This window comes from Oratosquilla oratoria, chromosome 41 (genome assembly GCF_046742065.1).
Source record: "Oratosquilla oratoria isolate Oo_2021 chromosome 41, ASM4674206v1, whole genome shotgun sequence".
Taxonomy (NCBI): Eukaryota; Metazoa; Arthropoda; class Malacostraca; order Stomatopoda; family Squillidae; genus Oratosquilla; species Oratosquilla oratoria.
The window spans coordinates 28,557,197-28,580,057 of NC_134817.1; the positions used below are offsets into that span (position 1 = coordinate 28,557,197).

Here is a 22,861-nt window from a genome sequence, read left to right on the forward strand (position 1 = left end):
CATGGGAGATGCTATAGACCAGGGGTGGGCACCATTTTAAAGTGTGGATGCCAAACTCAACAAAATATTTTATGCAAAAATTTATCGCGTGCCAACGGTGTAATATGATAGGTCTACATAAAAGTATGGCCCCCTCCCCCCCCCTCCTCTTCACCTCCTATGAGGGCCTCAGTCCTCCGCCCAGCGTAGCAGGCTGTTACCAGTTGTCATACAAAAGAATATGGAGATTTATCAGTTATTGTTTTTAAGATGAGTTCTGTGTTTCGCGTGCCAAGGGTTGCCCACCCCTACTTTAGACCATCTCAGTTAGCATTTCTCTCCATATTCTGGCTGCCGCCGGGCTATTTTATTCCTTCCGTGCTCGGTAGCGGACGGGTTCAAGCGGATGCGGGAATCTTGTGCTTGCCTTTCGGCGGATCAATTATTGACTGCCCCGCGCTGCGTCTTCAGCTACTCGCTGAGAAAGAAGCAGAGCCCCCTGGACGTTGTGGAGAACAAGGAAGACGCTGAGAAACCATCTGGGTGCCTCGACTTCTGCAAGAATTGAAAATGTGGGACTCGAAGTCAGTGTATCCCCTCTTCTTCAAAAAAGTCAGCACCACGTCCACAATCGAGGTGGTTCCAATCTGCAAGACTCCGGACACCCTCACCTGACCCAGTAGACAAATATATATTTCTACGTTACCTATTTGATACATTTCTACATTTGGTAGTACCCTTGTGATTAGTGTTTTTTTTTTTTTTGTCAACAAGATTGTATTAACTAATACAACAACGACAACGAAAGGTACATTTGTATATTTTTGATATTCCAATGATTATTTGACTGGTTGATTGATTGACTTATTGACTGATATAGCATAGATCAAGTTTGGCTATCTATAGTTACGCCTGATCTACGGTAAAGCTCCTGTCACACCTACGCGACTTAACTGAGTTCGTTTGAATAGAAACGACTTCGTTTACTTTTTATTTTTTCAATCTCCAAATATTAAATCACCTTTGCGTCATATATTGAGAATCTGAATGACGAACTAAGAGAAGTTAAACTTATGGGAATATTAAATACATCGTCGAACTCTTCTTAGGAAAGTCTAGAATACTGTAGGCGAAGTCGTCTTCCAGGTCTTCAAATTGACAACATTTGAGGAGAATCTCGAATATGTGGCCGGGGGCTCGATAGCTGTGCATTACGCTCTTTAGTGACGCAGAACGACTAGATAAATCCAAAGTTAGATTAATCAGTTACAGTCACTTTTACAGGCCCCAAAGATCACTTACAAGACTCGAATTTGAGTAGCAGGAAGAGTCATTATCAACAGCTCTTAAAAGAAAAAATCCTGAGTCCTTCTCAGGCCTTGTTCACACTAGCGGTTTGAACCGCGCGGAAACCGCGGCGGTACCGCATAGTCAAGGAAAAAATACGCGTTTGGGTGTGAACGCCTCTATTGACTTACATTGTAATTGAACCGCCGCGGTTCAAACCGCTTGTGTGAGCAGGACCTACCCATCATTCAAACGTTTTAGACAACACTACAAGTGAAACCGTGACAGGGCGAGTTGGGAAACCATGCAGAGCCTCATGAGAGGGGCGCTACAAAGATGAACGAGCAGTAACTGCTGGAGAATAAACGGAAATGAAAGAGAAATGAAATATGTGATGGAAATGAAAAAAGTTTTTCTTTTTTCTCTCTCATGTTTAGTTGTATTCATGTGCCAGGAATTATTAAGAGATTCTTTTTGGTACATCTGTTGTGTATACATACCATCCCCAATAACCGTAATACCTTCCATAGACGTATAGTACCCCACATGGTACCTAAACATGTTCTAAACCACAGGCCCCATTGCCCACAGGTTCATGGTATCGTGCACGGTGCTCCTGGTCGGGATCCTTGTTGCCTCCTCCGCTGTCGTCCTTGTTCTGGCTGAGCAATGCAAAGTGAGTTCCTGCAACAGTCCTCCTCGATCTCGGAGGAGGAGGAGGAGGAGGAGGAAATTGCCAGAGTTCGAATCCTGATTTCCCCACGTCAAATCACCTTACTCCTTGTCCCTAACTTACTACCAAGCCATATTTCGCCCTCAAGTTTCATACCTTATCCTTGATCAACATACTCTCCCTTCAGAGGTTATCACACTGGGCTTCCACGGGCTTCACCAGCGCCGACAGTCGGTTTGAGTAAAAACGATTTTGGTTACAACATTCTATTTTTCAAGTCTCCAAATATCAAATTAGTTTTCTGTCATATATACCAAAATTGAATGATGAACCAGGATATTGTAAACCTTTATGAATGTTAAACATACTGTTGAAATGTTCTTAGAGAAGTCTAGATTTATGTAATGGAAATCATATTCTAGTTATTCAAATGGAGGTTGAAGGTAGGATGTCGGAGGAAAAATAGCCCAGTGTGATAACCCCTTTAGTATATGCCTTTGTCTTAAACTGTACGTGATATACTAAGGCCAATTGCTTTATTCTCTTTACTTGTGCTACATTCGGTAGACCTTTTTACCCATAGTAGATTTCTGGCATGCCCTTGTAGCCGCCTTCTTCCATTTCCAATAAATCAGAGTTTGTTTGTTTTTTGTCATAAAATGTATCATAAAGAACTCCACAAACAGTGTGCAGCAAGTAAATGACACATTTTCAGTTAAACCGAGTTTCCGTTGTTTACAAAATATCTAAACTATCTTATTCACATTCAACACTTCAAAGACGGTTTGGGAATGTGAACATGCGGTGTCACTGTTGTATAGACATCCCAAAACAGTCCAGGTTCTCGGTAAATTTTGATGGACATTTGTTGGGACTTTGTGAAGTTTGTCATTTACATCCATTCATGCACTGTAATCAACTTCGCTTTCAATAAACTGATACTGAAGTCACGGAGGGTTGGTGGTTCTTGTTAGGAACTATATATATTTGAGTGTTGTTTATCATGTGTCTGATTTCCTGTTGAAATCTGAGGTCATGTGCTACACACACACGCTCACAGGCTAGATATGATAAATTGGAGAGTAGTAGACGAGATCCAACGAGCGTTGCTCCTCTCCTGCATACACACACACACAAAGGATATAGATTAAGTTGGAACTGTACATGAATTTGAGGCTAGATATGATCAGTTGGGGAGTATTAGACGGGACCTAACAAGCATTACTCCTTTTCTGTATACTGCAATTAGGTAAATACAATTAGATAAATACACACTAGAAAAAAAAATGTTGTTGATGGTTCTGTTGCTGCCTGCAGTGCGCGCCGAGCTGGGTCCAGCGAGCGAGCGACGCCGTCAACACGAGCCGGACCATCAGCCAGATGCTAGCTTGCTTCGTCGTCCTCACCCTTTTCCTGTGCTCCATCGCCTCCATGGTAAGTCCTGCTGTTCGAACTACAGAAAGGAAACTTCGAAAAGACGAAGACAAATGAGATCGAGTCCATCTTGGAGTCATCTTGATTGTGATTTTGCAGTCAAAATTTGAGTTTTTCAGTTTTTCATTTGATTCCTCTGATAACTATTTACTAACGATTTTGCAGTCACCCACCAACCAATAGTGCTAGGTTTATCGACTGTATAGAGGCAATTCATGATCGCGATTATCGTATTTATGGATTAACTAGAGTTAACCAAAAATGATTAGGTTAACTAGAATATATTTAATATCTACCCATTAAGGAATTAATGTATATATATATATATTTGTATATGTATGCAATATATATATATATATATATATATATATATGTATGTATGTATGTATGTATATATATATATATATATATATATATATATATATATATATATATAGATGTGATGGTATTGCCTCGGTTTTCACTGACTGGAATTGAACTATTGTCTGTGTTGTGTAAGTGTAGAATTGTTTCGGTGTCACCGGTTCATAGGAGACGGCGAGCAGTCGCCGGTTGTCAGATCTCATGTGAAAAGGCGAAGATCTTAGGTTTGGTCCGGAGAGGGGCTGCACTTTCACATGGAAGTGAGAGGTGTAAAAGGACAGACACACAAAAATAATGTATTAAAGAAGGTGGGAATGAAGAAGAAAAAGGAAGTGTGTGAAAGGCTGCAAGCGTAGATTCCCGAGAGAGAAAGAGAGTCCTTTGTAACCTCACGTTCCCTTCCCTACAGTTCCTACTCGACCTGCAGAGCTACCAGGAGTGCCTGGCTCTCGCCGGCGCCGTGTCCGACACCAACGCCACCTCGACCAGTGGCCCCGGCAACTCTACCTCCCCGAGCAACATCATGTACGCTGCCACTTTGGCGCCGCCGCCGCCGCCCTCGTCTGTGGCCTCCTCGCCTCCTTCGGCCTTCCAGCCCTCGCTGTCCATCCTGGCGCCCATGTCCTCCAGCCAAGCGCCCGACGTGATAACTCCTGTGGGAACCGGTGAGGGCGGAGGGGTTGGAGGGGAGGGGGTGGCTGCCGTGGGCGCCGAAGGGGGCGACGGGGACCTGCGGCAGCCCTCGGGACTCAACTGGACCTCTTGGTGGAACGTGGCCGACGGACTGACCCTCGGCGCCCCGGACCCCGGCAGCGTACGCGACGAGTACAACTTCACCATCGGGGACGAGACGAACGCCTGCCACCAGGCCCCCACCTCCCACTTCCCGGACGTAAGTTACTGCCCTTCTTTCATTCTTTCTTTCTTCTTCTTCTTCCTCTTCTTCTTCTTCTCCTTCTCCTCCTTATTCTTCTCCTCCTCCTCCTCCTCCTCCTCCTCCTCCTCCTCCTCCTCCTCCTCCTCCTCCTCCTCCTCCTTCTTCTTCGTCCTTTTTTTTTCTTCTTCTTCTTCTTTCTCTTCTTTCCGAATTCCCGAAGGTAAATAGCTTGTCTTTGGGAGGGAAATTACCCAAATTTTCTCAGAATATTGCATATCTCCCGTGTGCCGTCTTCTTATATGCTACCTAGTGACAGTAGGCCTACTCGAAAACACGAGAGAAAATTGCCAATTTCTCCTCAGTGCGTGTCAGCCTGGGCCTCGGCCTTCAGATGAATAGAATCGCCTGGCGACATCCAGAACCAAGATGCATCATCTTCGCCTTAAGGTCTATTTTTCCTCCGACTGTTGGAGCAAATTTGCAGCCCGCAGGTTTCAGTAGTGAATCTGATATGCTGGGGTGGGCAGTGCCTCCGATTAATTGGAGGTCGGAGGAAAAATAGCCCAGTGTGATAACGCCTTTACTCTCAACTGAATAAAGTGATCCGGGGCCAACCAGAACAAAATATCCAAAGTACTTCAGTGTAGCCATGAGGACCATTGGGGTCACGTCTGTGGACATTTTTCTTCTTGATGTCGCCAAGTGATTCTGTCTATATAACAAGGGTTTTTCCCCCTTATAAGGGAGGTAGCCAGATCAAAAGGCACGTACCCAGTCCCAACCCATTTCACTCCCAGTCCACCACCCTTTCCCCCTTCTCATCTTAGCTTTTCGTGGATGAAGGGTCATCCCTGTCTCCCGCCCATTGCTCTAGGTCAAAAGCGATGCAGCAAGACACAGCACATCCACAGCCAAATGATTTTAATCAGATTAAAAGAAATCTTCGTCCACGGGACCATTAACATTTTTGTGGACCTTTAGACATTTTATTTTGGCTAACGAAAGACGATTGCGTTGTGTTAATCCCCTATTGTAGAACGGGATGATACCTGTTCCAGTTATATCATCTTAGTTAACCTCTTCAAGGTTTCGAGAAACGGGTTAAGATAATCTCGATTAACCTTTTCCGGCAGAAAGTGCCAAATATGGCGGAATTGTGGGTTTTGTTCTGACTGGCGCCGGACGATTTTATTCAGCTTGAGAAGAAACCTCTGGTCTTGAATCAGCCCATTTCCTCTACTCCCTCCGCCAGCCTGACACTGGATGCTCTTTTCCCCTTCCCCCTTTCCCCCGTTTCCCTTTCGCTCTTCCTCCTCCCCTTCTCCCTTTTCCCTTCCCCCTCCCCCTTTCCCTTTTCCTCTTCCCTTTTCTCCCTCCCTCTGTCTTCCTGTCCCCACATGGGATACCAACTGCATCATTTTCATGTCATCGATATTTTAGGGACTTTCATGACACCCCAACGGACCAGTATCCCGCAGTAGTATTCTCTTTCGATTGGAGACTATTCTCCACTCCAGAGAGAATACCCACTCCATAAATTCCTCCTCCTCTACCTCGGCGCTTTTTTTGCCCCCACAAGGATAAAAGCGCTAACGAAATTCTCCTCCCGCAGTACTTCACCTTCTGCGTTCTCCTCGTGATGGTGACGTGCGCCGTCTACCAGATGCTCTTCAGCCTCATCAAACTCCTCCTCCTGGCCGCCGTCTGCGTCGCCTACTTGACGCTCGTCCTCGGCACCCACGGGACGCTCTTTGACAACCAGGACTACCTGCTCCTCCTCCACCGAGGGTGAGTGAGAACGGTTCGAGTTCGACTGGAGGGAGAGTGGGAGGAACTTGGTTTGTACCCATGTGGTGAGCGCTGAAACAATCGCTTGTTTTAAGAGAATATGAGATAACTTTATGGATAGGGATGACAGGTACTAAGGGACATGGAGCTGCCTAATGTAGCCCTTATGGTCTCTTGCACTCTCCTCCATCCTCATGTTTGAGATCGTAGTGGAGTCAAGAGGCGAAGAACTTGAAACGGAAAAGATCATCATAAGGACATAAGAATGAAGAAGACTGTAAGAAACCCTAAGGCTTACATTGGCCATTCCATGCCCATTAGTACCTGTCATCGGTCCATCGGTTGAATGGGAAGAACAGAAGTTTCTAGGAGTAAAGGTGAACGGAGAGGATGAGCGATGATGAAAGCAGGCAATGAAAGAAACCAGACGAACTGGAGTGAAACGACGGAGAGGGGGAAGAAAGGTGACCTAAGGTGAGGACTAATGGATACAAGCGCCTTTGCAATTGAAGAAAAACCTGTAAAGCAACAAGAGGAGTTTTGTTGGAGTGAGTAGCAGGAGGGTTTGGAATGGTCGTGCTGGTGGTGACCGGATTTGAAAGGGGAAGGTGGCACTAGTTACCTCACCCTATATATGTATTGTGTGTATTTATGTGTGCATAATGGGCATGCACGCATGTACAGTTTGCCTCACTCTGAAGTACTGCGGTTCCCCAGAAGATATCAGCCCTTGTAGTACAATTTGAGGTAATTGTACCCATATGTATATAAACTCATGTATATATTATCAACACATTGATATTTATATATATGTGAGGAAGTACCCGGTATTCACGGTATTCATGTGTGTATCCTTATGTGTGTTCATTTATACATACTGTATGTGTGCGAGCCCTTACAGTTTTGCACAAGTTTGCAACCTTCAACCCCATATAGGGACTACACCACCATCTTTATGTCCTCTCGTTCTTTCAACAGAACGAGCGAGGCTCAGCTCTTCCCTTCGAGATACGTGACAGTAGCCGTATTGGTTGGCTTCACGGTCGCCTTCTTCATGCACGGGCAGCAGACGGAGGCAACGTCCCGCCTCGATTTCCTCTGGAAGCTGGAAGCCCACGGTGAGCCTGGGAGGGATGGGGTTGGTGGAGACCAGCAAGTGTTTCACTACAATTGAAGATTTGAGTTGTGGGAAAGGAGGGGGGGGGTGATGGTTGAGTAGAGGGAGAGAAAGAAATGTGATAGTGTGGAAATGAGCTCGTCTACAGTAATCACCGCAGACGAAAAAAAAAATGTTCTGGGAATGACGTCTGACCTGCAATGAGCAAGTACGAACACATGGACACACTCGTATATGTATGCATGCATTTGACACATTTACACATACCGACATGCATGACAGATTCACATGCACAGTAACACTGACTTGAAGAGAAAAAAGAAGAGAAGAAATTACACATGTAATACTTTGATTTTCCCTGTCGAACTGTCTTTGTTTCTCCAGAGGAGAAGGATGAGATTGAGCATTTGCAAGCGTACAACCGGAAACTGATCGCCAATATCCTTCCTGTCCACGTCGCAGAGCACTTCCTCAGCGTCGACAAAGCCCCGGATGTAAGTACCAAAATATCTCTTTAACTCTGCAAAAAATATTAAAGAATGAAATGAAAAGAAAAATTAGAAGTAGTGAAAATGTATATATTCAACAGAACAAGACTGGAGAACGACGAGACTGTAAACATAAACATGGCTCCATCATTAGTTTTATTCTATTCTATTGTAATTCATTTGATCAGAAAGTTTAAATATTATCCCCTGCTTTGTGTAAAGAAATTTTACAATGGATTACCGGGAAGAAGAATTGGGTGCCTCCCCCCCCCCACACACACACATACACCCAGCATCTGAGACCTTCCCTCTCCCTTGTCTCTTCCCATGGTCTTCACATTGTGCATTATACCAACTTTCTAACACCCAGTCATTCATACTTAGTTTATTGCACTCCCCGTTCTCACGCATTTCTCCCTGTCTCTCACGCCTTCATTAGGAGCTGTACCACGAGCAGTGCGAGTGTGTCTGCGTTATGTTCGCTTCCATCCCCAACTTCTCCGAGTTCTACGTCGAACTCGAATCGAACAATGAAGGCGTCGAGTGTTTACGACTTCTCAACGAGATCATCGCCGACTTCGACGAGATTCTTGAAGAAGAGCCTTTCAAGTTCGTGGAGAAGATCAAGTCCACTGGAGCGACCTACATGGCGGCTTCAGGTATGGATGGTGATCTTTGGTCATTCAGAAAAGACGTTGGGTGAGGGGAATGGAGTAATGGGAGTGGGATAAAGGTAGAAGGACAGAAAAGAATTATGAAAGATGGGAGTAAGGGAATGGGGTGTCAAGTACTTGGGAGAAGTAAATCGACATCAAAAGGGAAGAGGATGATGTAGGCAGGAAATTAAGTATTAGGAGGGTGGAGGAGTAAGGGAATGAGGAACACATGACAAAACCCCAACGGACAAAACCCCAATCTCCATAGCAGACAAAACCCCAATAGGAAAATTAGGAGGGGGGGGGAGGACATAACCTAATCTAACCTACTGATTGGGGTTTTGTCCATTCACCGGGAATGAGTTAGAAACAAGGGCAAAATAAGGAGAGTGTAGTGACAATAAAAGCTAAGGTGAAGTAACATAATCCCAATCATCCTACTGCTCTTAACTATTCAAATACCTTTAGAGCTTGATATTCTTCCCAGCACAGGCCCCTATTGCTCTAAAAGTTTGGTTATTAAAGGCTTGGAACACTGAATCCTCCTACTCTTAATGTTCAGATGCTCAAGGTACTCAATACCTCAACATCTTTAGCCATTAAGGTTTTGAGATTCCTTGTCCCAGACCCTGTAATATTAAAAAATCCTAACTTATTTAAGCTCACTTTTTTCATGACAGTAATGTTTCAAACCCCTTAGACTCTTAAGACCTCTGGACACTAGTGCCCAAAAGACCTGGCTGTGTGAGGCAGAGTCCTTATGGTCCTTTGTATCACAGGTTTGACAAAGGCAACATGTGACATGAAGCACTACACACATGTCACAGCCATGGCTGACTATGCCCTTCGCCTACGGGAACAGCTTGAATATGTCAACGAGCACTCGTTCAACAACTTCAAAATCAGAATAGGTGAGTTGATCATAATTTCAGTTAGGTGTGAAAGAAATTATACCAATAGTTTTAGTCTTAGAGTATGTTAGTGGTCATGCAGTCATGCAACAGTTTTTTTTTAAACCTATTATTTTAAAAGTCTTAAGTGGAGAGGGTCAATAAGTAGGCTTTGCATAAACTCACAAGCAAAATGTCTTACTAATAAAGGTTTTTTCCTCACTTGGTGCTTATTTTGATCAACAATTGCCAATTTCATACAGCTTCACAAATGCACTCTCTATGGCAACCCCTTTGGAGGCATCATAACCTCTAGAGGGATTAGAATTTGTATATTCAATGGTTCTGTGCCAACCATCCTTCTGTATGGGTTTGAGACCTGACCACTAAACAACAACCTAGCTCCCTGGCTTGATTACTTTGACAGCAAAGCATGCAGGAGCATTGAAGGCATACATTGGTCTCAACACATCACTAGTAAGGAGAAAAAAAAAAAGTAAATAAATAGATAAAATAAGATAAATAAAAATTGCTGGGGTATGGCCATATTCTACATTTCCCCTGAAACACATGCCATACTAAACTTTAATCCCCAGCAAGTAGGCAGGAGTCAACCTAGTAGCACTCTTCATAATCCATTGGCTTGACATGGTGACACCCTGAGGAATCAGGAAATGCCATGTGTACCCAAATGGCACATCAGCTAACAATAGACAAACCCTGATAGAGAGCTCAGATGGGAATGGTTGGATTTATGCACCTTGTGCAAGAAGATTAAATAAGTAAAATGTTATTTCAGAACCTCATAATTGCTATATTGCAGGGATCAACATAGGACCAGTGGTTGCAGGTGTGATTGGTGCGCGCAAGCCACAATATGATATATGGGGTAATGCTGTCAATGTTGCATCCAGAATGGATTCCACAGCTGAGCTGGACAAGATACAAGTGAGTTCACTCCACCTGTGAGATGTTAATGGTTATGGTCAAGGGGAGGAAATTATATTTGTGTCACAAACTTATAATTGTTTTCTAACATAAACTAGTATTTTCCATTTTTGTATTATATGGTTAAGGGGGGAGATTGGTACATACAAGGAGTCATGTGAGACAGACAGACAAAAGAATCATCTCTCTGCTCTCCATTTTCATAGCCTGTCAACACATTTCCAAACTTGATCTCTCTATTACCTTTGACTATTTCATTCACCTTTTTCACACAACAAGAATTGACAACTGGTTACTATTTCCCTCTTGCTACTCCTTTAATTTATTGACATGGAAATGTCTCGCACTAATATAACACAGAAGTCTAATATTTCTACCCACATAGCTCTATGGGAATGTCCGAAGACCATTGCTCACCACTGTGAGGCTGTGGGTTTCCTATCAGTGAGAGTAAGCTAGCCTATGATATCGGACCCTGCCATAGAAGAACTGTGCCTTCTTGTGCTGCTTTTGACCCAAGCAATGTGGTGTGGGACAGGGTGACTCTACAAGGGATAAAGGGCCTTCCGTACATATTATAGCAACTTTGCTATTGCTTAGTTATAAGATCATAAGATTTCTTAAAAGGGGTACAACTGGATAATCAAGAAAGAAGTAATTAATGTAGCAGCTTGTTACCATGCTAAATATATTCCTTTGAAGACCATTTCTTTCATAAAAACAAGTTATTTCTCACAAAGGTGTGGAAGGCAGAGGTGGAAGAAGTGAACATGAGGGGGTGATCAAGGATGAGATGGATGGATGGGGCAAAAGGGGCATTGAGAAAGAGGGGAATGTCTGTTGAGGAAGGAAGGGAGGAGACAGAAAATAGGAGTGTATGAATGATGCTGTGATGTATGGGAGGGAGTGGGTGGGGGATGGGGGGAGTATGTGTGAATGATAGTTTGACACAGCCAAAACAGATTTCTCCCCATCTTCTCTTTTTTTGCATTAAGGGACAGAGAGGCGAGGTTGCCAATTAAATGAAGTGGCTTTGCTGTGGGTGTGCTGTGTCTTGCTGCATTGCTTCTGGCTCAGGGCATTGGGCAAGATACAGGGATAACCTCTCATCCAGGAGACAAAAAAAAAAAAAAAGCGAGGGGTGGTGAATGGGAGTGGAGTATGTGGGGATGAAATGGGTGGGAGTGTATTTATGACTGGCTTTGGCTACCTCTCTAGTAAGGGGGAAAAAGCTGTTGGTATATGTATGTATTTCTCATACAAAATTATATAATGACTTCCAGGATAGATTTAATTATTATTTTCTATTAAAACAAAGGGGAAGGGTTGTCATATAATAAAGTAGCTGGGGTATACCTGTTTTGGCTGTTAGGCCCTTCTATGGAAGTGCTCTGTCTTACTGCATTGCTTCTGACCATGGTAGTGGGTGGGGAACAGGGATGACTCATTATTCACAAAGAGCTATGGGTGTGGGATGAGTGAAGGGTGGATATGCCTTGACTGGGCAACCCCCTTATAAGGGGAGAGGAGCATTTTAATATTTACCTAGTTGTATTTTACAGGACTAGAGCTATGCTTGTTTTGACCCGTTTTTGTATCTCTCCACATCTAGTTTGCTTTTGAATTCGTACTTAATTGTGTTTACCTAATTGTAGCACATGGGAAAGGAGCAATTCTCATTAGGTCCTGTCTCCTACTCCCCATTTTTGTCACACCTAGGCTCAAATTCATGCACAGTTCCAACTTAATCTATGTCTTTGCCAGTTATCATATTTAGATTTGAATGCATGTATTGTTTGAGCTTGGGCTAGCTCAAACAATACATGAATGCAAATCTAAGTATGATATGAGTGTATGTATGTATATATATGTGTTACTTGTAGGCTTTCAATTTGTAAGGCTTTTTGGGTTGTTCCTTGTTTTATAAATTCAGCCCATTGTCTAAATATAGATCCTCTTAAATTTCATGTGTTTTCTCCCAAACCTTTTATTAATATACTTGTTCAATGAATTACAAAAATCTAATAAGATTTTTGTGTTCATATTTTATCAGTACCATAGCTTTATTTATTTATTTTTTTTATTTTTTTTATTTTTTTTAGGTATATTGCCTCAAGTCAAAACTATTATTCTATAAACAGTTCCACTCTCTGTTCTCATGTCCACAGGTGACGCAAGAGGTGTATCAAATCCTGAGCAAGAAAGGCTACCCACTGACTTGTCGAGGCACCATAAAGGTAAAGGGTAAGGGTGACATGGTGACCTATTTTCTAGAGGACAAGAGTCATGACAAGATAGAACCAGAAATCTCGCAGTCCTCTGCGTGAGACAATGGATATTGTCACTGGAACAATACAAGAACTAAACCAGAAGAGAGGTAAGAGGGAGGACACTCCAAGCCGCGCAAAAGCATCGTAAGGGGAATGGATGGTGAGGACTCTCACACCTGCACAGATGTTTCATCAGGAGAGAGGACTAAGAATCCACTTCCTTCAGCTGCACAAATTTAATAGTGTGTTAGCAGATACTAATGATGCCCCAAGTTGCACAAAAACCTCTCAAGGAGATTGAAGGATGACGCCACTATCATCTGCAAAAATATTTCCTCATGCAAGTAGAGTCGACAATATTTGGTGTAATATATGAATGAACTGCTAGAGACTGAAGCCAGGGTCAAGTTGTTGAGATGAGAATGATATGAGGGGGCAATGACAGAAAAGATAGTTTATTATCATATGGGATAGTGTGCCAATATTATAGACTAAGTCCATATGTTTGAGGTCTAAACTGCTGAGGATTTTTTTCTTTTCTTTTCTTTTCTTTGTTCTTGGTGAATATATTTTAGATCTGAAAACATTTAAACAATTCTTGGAAATTTTTAAGCCAGTGAAGATTGGTGATAAAAGTATATGTGATTGTGAAATAATGTACATAGCTATACATTTAAATAAAAATGCATGTATGTATATATGTATGTGTATGTATGTATATATATATATATATACATATATATATATATATGTATATATATATATATATATATATGTATGTGTGTATATATGTATATGTTGAAACATTCTGACAGGTTGATATGGGTGGGAAGAGGAAACATAGGACTCTTAATTCAAAGTTATATTTGACTTGTCTTGCAATGAGCACATTGTGAAACTTGCCAGCAATAAACTCAGATTAAAACTCCTATGTTTCCTCTTCTCACCCATATATATATATATGGAAAAGGTGGGTGAGAAAAACACAAATTAGAATCCAAGTTTATTTCTGACTAGTTCAGCACAAAAGGCTTATTCAGAAAAATAATGTGTTAAAGACAAAACAAGGCATACATATGTATCAGTAACAGGGGAAACTGTGAGGAGCTTCAGATAGCTCAAGCAGGGTCGCATCTGTTTTGGCGGGGTTTTGTCCTACTGGACATTGCTGGGTTTTCTTCATATCTATTGCAATAGTGCAATGTCCTAGTCAGTAGGACGTTACACCACCGGAGTAGGTACGAAGAAACCCCAGCAATGTCCAGTAGGACAAAACTCCACCGAAACAGACGCGACCCTGGTTGAGCTGCCCGGGGCTGTTCACAGTGTCCCCTGTTACTGATATACATGTATGCCTTGTTTTCTCTTTAACATATTATTTCTCTGAAGAAGCCTTTTGTGCGAAACTAGTCAGAAATAAACTTGGATTCTAATTCGTGTCTTCCTCACCCACCTTTTCCAACCTGTCACAATGTGTGTATATATATGTATATGTATATATATATATATATATATATATATATAATATATATATATATATATTATATATATATATATGCATACATATATATATATTATATATATATATATATATACATATTTATATATATAATATATATATATATAGTGTGTATACATATATATGTGTGTGTGTATATATATATACACACACACATATATATATGTACACACACACACATATACATATATATATATATATATATATATATATATATATATATATATACATATACATATATATGTGTGTGTGTATATATATACACACACACATATATATATATTATATTTTTTTAGCCATTGGCTTTTTCCCCTTGCAGGGGGTAGCCTGTTTTATCTCCATGATTGTGAGGAGAGTACCCACAGGTCTTAGGGAAAAGGGAGGCTGAAAGCAGTCTCCTTACCACATCTGGCAGAGCACACAACATATATTTGTGGGTAGGTGTGGGAATTGATCCTGCATCCTGCCCTCTTGCAATTTGTGAATGAAATAATTTTGGCCCTGTCTCACATCCATGATATCACCTGCTTGTAACTTCGCCTTGTGCACTTTAACACTCTTCTCTGAATGTATACTTGTACATATACTTTATGTACATTATACATATATACATTTCTCTCCTCCGAATCTCTAAATTTTGGAAATGTTCAATAGTAAGGTTAGAAAGTTTTGAAATTTGATAATTCCAAAAAACAGTCATTTTCTAATATTGTGATGTATTGCTAGAAAGTGTTCTCATTCTAGATATGGAAAATTTCCAGATATGGATGTTATATATAATGACTTTTGCTTCAACTTTCACTGACTGGAAACCCACAATTGCACAATAACCAGCAATTGTTCCTAGGCCCTCCCATAATTCTCTCTGGGAAGAAACAGTGAAAAGAGGATTCTCTCCAACATCCAAGGCCACCATTAGCATAATGATAATAATAATTATTGTTTCCTTGAGTTTTGCTGACTAAAAACCCCACAACCCATCATTGGCTGGCAGTGGTCTTCAGGCCCTCCCATAGATCTTTCAGGGAAGAAACTATGGAATGTTGACTGTGTTCCAGCCTATTAGTGTGGGACTCTTTGCATGTTGTCACCAGCTGAAAGTGGTAGATGGGGGAGCAGTTGCCATTTGTCAGTTATCCTAGTGTGAAAAGGTAGAAAAAAATTGAAGTTGATAATCTTTGGTCTAGTCCAGAGACTGAGCTAGTACACCTCCAAATTAAGGCAAGGGTTTCGATGGATTTTGAAGATGGTTAATAGGGTGATGATTCTCTTTGACATCCATTTCATAGGAACATCACTTGTAGAGATGTTGGTCCACTGACATCTGTAGATACCCATCATTGGTTCTTCATTTATTTGTATACATAAACAAATATATATATATATGTATATATATATATATAACACAAAAGATCTTACCATCATTTTACTTGCCCTATGTTTTATTTTGCATTTAGTTTAGTTTCATGGACTACCCCTTCTAGAGGGGCCTAGGATGGGGCATCAGTGAACTTCCCCAACTTAGCCCACTTAACTAGTCACAGTCAGGCAATCCATTGCAACAAGCCTCTTGTGAAGGAGACACACAATTACAAAGTAACCAGCAATGGCCACTGGATTGGCCCACAAGTCACTCAAGTAAGAGATACTGTGTGGTTGTGTCGGTGAAGCAAGACTGGAACAGTGTAATATGAGGTGTTCTGTGTCTTCTGTTTGGTGATTGTATCTGGGTTGATTTGTGTCTGTGCCCAGGCATATTCTGTGTTAGCACCATTTTAATACTGAGTCTAACATTCTATTATTGTTTAAATAACTTGTCAAAATTCCCCTTTATCTCATGTTTCATGCACAAGCTGTATTCTTCCGCACACTCACACAAATGGGATTTACACTTTAGACAAACAATCAATGGGATTCCTCATCTTTAATGTGAACATTAATTGTAGTAGGAGCTTTAATATCTGGACTGATAATTTTTTTCTCTCTCCCTCTCTCTCTCTAGAAAATTAAAATGCATAGAAATATAGATAAATTGTACTTATTGAGGAGGAACTAATTCTTTATTTTATTTCTAAGAATTACATTTGTTATCATAATGAAGTATCTCAGTTTCTGTAGACATCAAGCCAATGGATGCGTGCCAAATAGACGCATTCCAGATAGACACAACCCAGTTAGACACATTTTATAAATGATACCTGTTATTACCTGTATTAGTTATTGAACTATAAATACATACATACATATACCAAAGGTTTTTTCCTCCTTACAAGGGAGGTAGCCAAAAAACAAAGGCATAAAACCCACTCCCATCCATTCCATCCCCACATACTCCACTCCTGTTCACCCCTCTCTCAATCTTGCTTATATACTTCACTCTGTGTGGGTACCATACTACTGATGCATATTCCAGTCTTGGATGTATCAGGGTTTCGATGAGTTTTTTCATCATCTCTTCATCCATATAAAAGAACACCACTTTAATCTTATGCAGTATTCCATATGTCTCTCCCACAATCCTGCTGATATATCTTTCAGGTGACAGGTTGTCTTTTATCAACACTCCCAAGTCTTTCTCCTTTTTTGCTTTTGTAATGGGTTTGCTCCTCAAAAAATAATTTAAGAATGGCCTTTTGCAACTGTTGCCCATTTCCAGTAATTTGTATTTTTTGGTATTGAACTTCATTTCCCATTCTTGGCTCCGTGCAAAAATAGTATCTAGATCTTTTTGCAATATTCTACCATCCTCCTCATTCTTCACTCTTTTCATGAAGAGTATGGATGATACTGTGATTATGGGAGTGGGTGGGGGATAGGGGGGGTTAGGGATTTCTCCCTGTCTTCAATGTTACTGCATTAGGGGACAGAGAGGAGTGGGTGCCGATTAAATGAAGTAGCCTTGCTGTGGATGTGCTGTGTATTACTGCATTGCAACTGACCCAGGGCAATGGGGGAGATGAGAGGAGCCAAGATGAGAGGGAGGTAAGGACAGGTGGAATGGGTGGGAGTGGAATTATGCCTTGTAAAGGGGGAAAAAGCCCTTGGTGTATGTATGTATACATGTAATATCTATATTTGTAATTTGTAATATTAAGTTGTAGGCAATTCGGATTCTGTCTGTCCTTTTTCCTTTTTTGGATTTTTGTGATATTTTTGCCTCATGTGATTAATACAGTTCCTTAAGTATCATGTATAGATGAACTCCAGATATTTGATACTGTACCCTGTTAACAGTGATGAACTTGTCATTATTTTAATTTTTTCAAAAGGCCTTCAAGATGCCAAATTTATAAATTGTTAAGAGTTATTTTGACACTTAAGTAAGATAACTTGTAGAAAATCACCAAGAAAAAAAACAACAACACTAAGATTGGCATTGTTCATTATTTCAGCTTGCTTTGTTATGTCTTCATATACTACCCCTTCAACTTTCAACTGGATATTCCCTCTTTGTACCTCAGCTTATCATTCACAAATCTGTAGGACTTAGCTCCTCTTTACACTTATCAATTACATCATCTCCAGAGTTCTTTTCCTCTTCTTTTCTAATTCTCATATATTCATTTTCCCACCTCTTCTATGCTTTGTCTTTCTTCTTTTGCTACTGCACTTCTTTTATTAAATCATACAAATTTTTGTACATCTCTCCCACTCATCCTTGGCACATACTTTTCTACCTGTTTTATAAGTTGTCAGGAAGTTTTCCCCTTCCTTCTTTATTTCTTTTGATTCTCTAAAATTCCTTCAGTCCACTTCTTCAAAGTATTTTCACAGTTCTATTATTCAGCATTGGCAAATTTGTATCTTCCTTTTATATATATTTCTTCTGTTATTTTTGTCTTTGGCTTATGAAACAATGAGGGTAAACCAGCTGTGGCTGTCAGGCCCTGCTATGAAGATTGATGGTGTGTCTTGGTGTATTGCTTACAAGCTAAGCAGTGTTAAATGGGTGTGGGATGAATGAAAGGTGGGTATATGCCTTGGCTGGGCCACTCCCTTTATAAGGGAGACAGGGCCTTTTGGTATATGTATCTATCTCTGTTTTATCCATTTCCAGTGTAAATTCAAGGATCATATGTTCACTGTTACCCATCTGACACTAGTAATTTACTGTTTCACTCACTTCAGGTTCATTGGTTAAGATTAAATCCAGACTTGCCCCTGTATTTTGTCAGTTCCTTCATCCACTGGGTGATTATGTCATTGCTGTATTCAGCTTCCACCTATTATCAATTCTTCCCATTTCACCCTTCCACAGTTAAAGTTACCCATCAGACTTATATTCTCACATTTTCCAAATATTTTTTCCAGTTATGCAGCTGTATTTCTCATTACTCTGCTTCATTCCATTTTTTCTACATGGAAAAACGTGTTCCTTGATTTTTTTTCATTACCTTTTGTCTCTCTTATCTGTCAGTTTTATCTACTCTAATGATCTGAATACTGTACTACTATCAAGTCATCCCTTTCTCTTTTTTTTTTATCAATGGCTACAGTTTTAATGTTTTTATTATTTTTCCATGTGATTTATCTCCAAAACTAAACCAGTTTGGTCACTGTTCTCTGTATTTTATTATGATCTATGCATCATCTGTAGACATGTTGGTATAGCTACCATTCCTTCCATCATCATAAATCAAGAATATGGTTCCAGTGCTGATCTTTTTGGGACTCCACAAGTTACTACCCTCCACCCTAAAATCTTATCCTTTTTTGGAGAAGAATATCTTATCCTTTGTTTTTGTCCTCATGATGAAATGGTCAGGATAAACCAACTCCAACTGTTAGCCCCTGCTGTAGAAGAACTGTGCCTCATGGCATTACCTCTGACCCAAGCAATGTACTAGGAGACGGTAACCTGAGATGCTGAGATGGGAGAGTTGGATGAGAGAATTTTACTTGTGCATGACATGGTGTGTTTTGACTCAACTACTCCCCACCCCTCACAATGGGAAAAGAGCCTTTGGTATATAATTGGCATATATTTTCCCTCAGTGCATGGGGGCAGATAAGGAACTGGTAGTTCTGAGTAGGTAGTGCAGTTCTTCAGTGTTCAGTTGTGCTGCTCTGCTACAGTATATCATCTACTGTAGAATTCTGTGAAACAAATAGAGATGGAGTGATGCATTATTTTTATGAAAAAAAAATTGTAAATTGCTTAGAATAAAAATGTCAACTTTGACTTAATCATAAAGATGGGATATAACTTAGTTGTAACCATACCTAAGTAAAACCCAGGACCAAGATCCTGATGGGAATGGTGAGCTGCACATCTCACATCAAAGATGAGATGTGGCAATACGAACTGTATACTATCAGTGTGTGTGTCCATTCACCTCTCCACCACTGCACAGGACTGGAAAAGGAGGGCAAGTACTGGCCATTGAGGCAGTGATACTTTTGATTGTCATGCCTTAGTAATGTGAGATCTGGGACCACCTATGACATAATAATAGTAATAATAACAATCATGGTAATGATTGTTAACATTTATATCAGCAGTCATATAGCTAAACAAGTTGTAGAATTGACATGATATATTGTAAATGCATTGATGATCTTGATTGCAGGTCAGCCAGCCAATAGAAAACAAGAATTCTAAGTGTACATAGATTTATAGCAAAGAATATATAAGTAGGCATGATAAATGAGTTGGTCATTAGACTGTGTATAGTATCTAAACAAAATGTGTTGCTTTATTGCAGTTTTGATGAGGTAGTAAAATCAGTTAAAGTCAGGTTCAGTTATAAGGATTGTCATACTAGCAATCCTTTCTTCTTGAGATCTAAACTTTGCTTTCAATTCCTCCAACAAATGTGGAGTGGAAAGTTTCTTCTTGGTATGATTGGTCCACAAACAGCCCTGACTGATATCATGTCCAACTCTGATCCTCTTATAATTTCAAGCACTATGCACAATTGCTTTTTTCTCTGTAAATAGGTGGACAGAAAACAATATGCTATTATTTGGAAGCATGGCTAAGAAGTCTTTAGCTGGGTGCAACACTTGGGTTAGAAGTTTTTTACTGCTTCCAGCAGCAGACTCCTTTAGGAATAATTTTATTTCTTTTGCTTCCTTGGAAAATTTATATTTCCAAAGGTTTTTGGAAGTCATGGATGAGGAAAAGCTACTGACATTGCTGACATAAGTACTATGTGGTGCTACCCAAAAGTACCACTGATTTAACCATTGCAGGGAAATAATTTGCACTATCTTCTAGTTTCCACTATCAACTTTAAAGTAGTGTTTGAGGTGACTGAAATGCCATTGTGTTTCGGCATACACTGTTCTTACATGCTTGCATACAGGTACATATCGGCAGCACTCTGCTGCCTAAACTATCGTACATCCTACATCTCCCTCCGAGATAAACCATGATAATTGTCAAAGGTTAACTAATACTATAATAGAGCATGAACTTAACATGAATTTTTGACAGTAATGAACTTAAACAAAGGTATACAATATGCCTGTGACATGGGTACGCAACCCTGGTATGATGAACTCCAGAATAGTGGTCATATCATTGTTGAATAAAGTCTTTTAACCGTGCAGGTGGCCGTGATTGCCTGTGTGGGCAACTTGGGCATTGGCCCTGGGGGGCGGACGAGGGTGTGCTGTGTGACATCAGTGGTGATGGAGACAGCCCCTCAGGTGTCATGATCATGGTTCTCATGTGGCGATGATTCCTTCCGGATACTCAACCACTGCCATCCAGCCTGACAGTATACTGCTGGTGTGGGAGTGCCTTGACAACAGTGCTGGTCCTGTCCCAGACATTTGAAGCCTGGTTCTGCACTCGCATGTGGGCACCGGGGAGGAGGGGTGGCAGAGTTCTTGCTGGGCCACTGTTAACCACGATTTTGCCGTTGTCAACCATCTGTTTCTCCTGCTGGCAAAGTGCCCTGCCTGTTGGGTGACTTGGAGGTGTTGGCTGGTGGTGGGCACCCCGTCCCATAATTGTCTCCCCATACCTGACTGCGCGGGCGACTTGTCGATTCCCCAAATTGGTGTGTTTAGGTACTGGAGTAAGGCCAGTGAGGCTGTATCTGTGTCAAGGCTCCCTCCACTGTTGGTGTTGGCCATGATAAGATGCTTCGTGGCCTTGACTGCGGTGTCTGCCCTGCCACTGAATTGGGGATAATGGGTAGATGAAAGTCTTACCAAGATGCCCCATTTCTTGAAGAACTGCCATTTCTTCATGGGCCAGATTCGTTCCACCGTCCATCTACATTTGCTGTGGGGCTCCCCTTCGGTATATATGCAGTAGTCTCAGCATTCTTCTTTACCACAATTCCATACATTCAAGAAAATCTTCTTGTCTGACAGTCTTGTACATCTCTGGCAATTTTTTTTTCTGGATCTTGTCAACTTTATCAAAACTATAATATTTATCCAGATTTTCAGCTTGGGAAACATAAGAAAGTCACTGTGGGTAAGGTCAGGCAAATAGGGTTGGTAGGAAATGAGTACTGTGTTTTTGAAAGTTATAAACTGTTGGACAACAAATAATGTCTGGTGAGAGTGTTGTGATCCATAACTGAAGATGAAGTTAGGGTCATGTCTGCAAACTGCACTGCCATGTACCTTTTGATTGTCATTCAGCAGTTTTGGCACAAATTTTGCTTCAAAATGTCTTATGTTCTACAGGTCCAACAAAATGTGTGAATGCTCCTTTATGACATTCCTGATATCACAAACATCATCTACAATCTGCAAGGATAGGCTGTTATACTTTTTCAATATCTTCTGATGTGGTATTTATTTAATTGAACTTGTGGTGTCCTCTTTTTCTTCCATCTTTTAAATGTACTAATGGTTTTAGTTTGGGGTATATCAACTTTTAAGCTGCTCCAGGAGTTAATTTATCTATATGGATTTTTTTTTTATTCTTTTAACAAGTGGTCTTTTTCAGCTTGTTCCCATGACTTTGTGACTCTTCATTCCCAAGTTAAGAGATTTCTCTGTCAGTTTTATTTATTCCCTTGAATGACCTGACCACTAGTATCGAATCAACTCTTTCTCTTCTTTATTTCAATAATGGCAGCTCTGATGCTTTTGATCTCTTTCCATACATTCTATCTGGAAGGCTGGGAACCAGTTTGGTCACTGTTCTTTGTATTGTTTCAATTTTGTTTCTATCCTTCATTTTATCTAGAGACCATATTATCACTGCATGTTTTAATCTAGAGCAGGTCAGACATTCTATGATTATTTCATCATCTTGACTATGTAGTAGAAAGTTACTTTTAAGTTCATATGTTTCATATGAGAGGGAGGGAGGGGTGGTGAATGGGGATAAAATGAGTGGGAGTGGAATTATGCCTTTTGACTTTGGCTACCCCCCTTGTAATGGGGAGAAGCCCATGGTATATGTATGTATGTATATTTCATCTACAATTTTACTGATCTGTTTGTCAGGTGACCAACATATCTGTGGCCAACACTCCCAGATCTTTCTTTTCCTTTGCTTTTGTGATTAATTGATTTCCCATTGAACAATTCATTGGTGGTCTTTCTGAGCTTTTCCCCATTTCCAATGCATTTTTTTACAATAATCCTATTTTCCATA

General features: G+C 40.7%; 1 protein-coding gene across 5 annotated transcripts in view; it reads left to right on the top strand.

Annotated features, from left to right (window-relative positions):
• The window catches only part of LOC143021080 (adenylate cyclase type 6-like), a 733,530-nt gene that overhangs the window by 691,602 nt on the left and 19,067 nt on the right, over positions 1-22,861 (top strand). For 2 of the 5 annotated variants that reach the window (XM_076178342.1, XM_076178338.1), the window contains 10 exons: positions 1,858-1,942; positions 3,257-3,373; positions 4,146-4,628; positions 6,226-6,401; positions 7,380-7,519; positions 7,903-8,012; positions 8,446-8,665; positions 9,442-9,573; positions 10,376-10,500; positions 12,669-13,529. In XM_076178342.1, coding sequence (XP_076034457.1) covers positions 1,858-1,942; positions 3,257-3,373; positions 4,146-4,628; positions 6,226-6,401; positions 7,380-7,519; positions 7,903-8,012; positions 8,446-8,665; positions 9,442-9,573; positions 10,376-10,500; positions 12,669-12,827 — 1,747 coding nt within the window. In that variant the 3' untranslated portion in view covers positions 12,828-13,529. Of the gene's footprint in view, positions 1-1,857; positions 1,943-3,256; positions 3,374-4,145; positions 4,629-6,225; positions 6,402-7,379; positions 7,520-7,902; positions 8,013-8,445; positions 8,666-9,441; positions 9,574-10,375; positions 10,501-12,668; positions 13,530-14,608; positions 17,085-22,861 lie in introns of those variants that run through there. The other 3 variants (XM_076178340.1, XM_076178339.1, XM_076178341.1) reach the window with 3 other exon arrangements.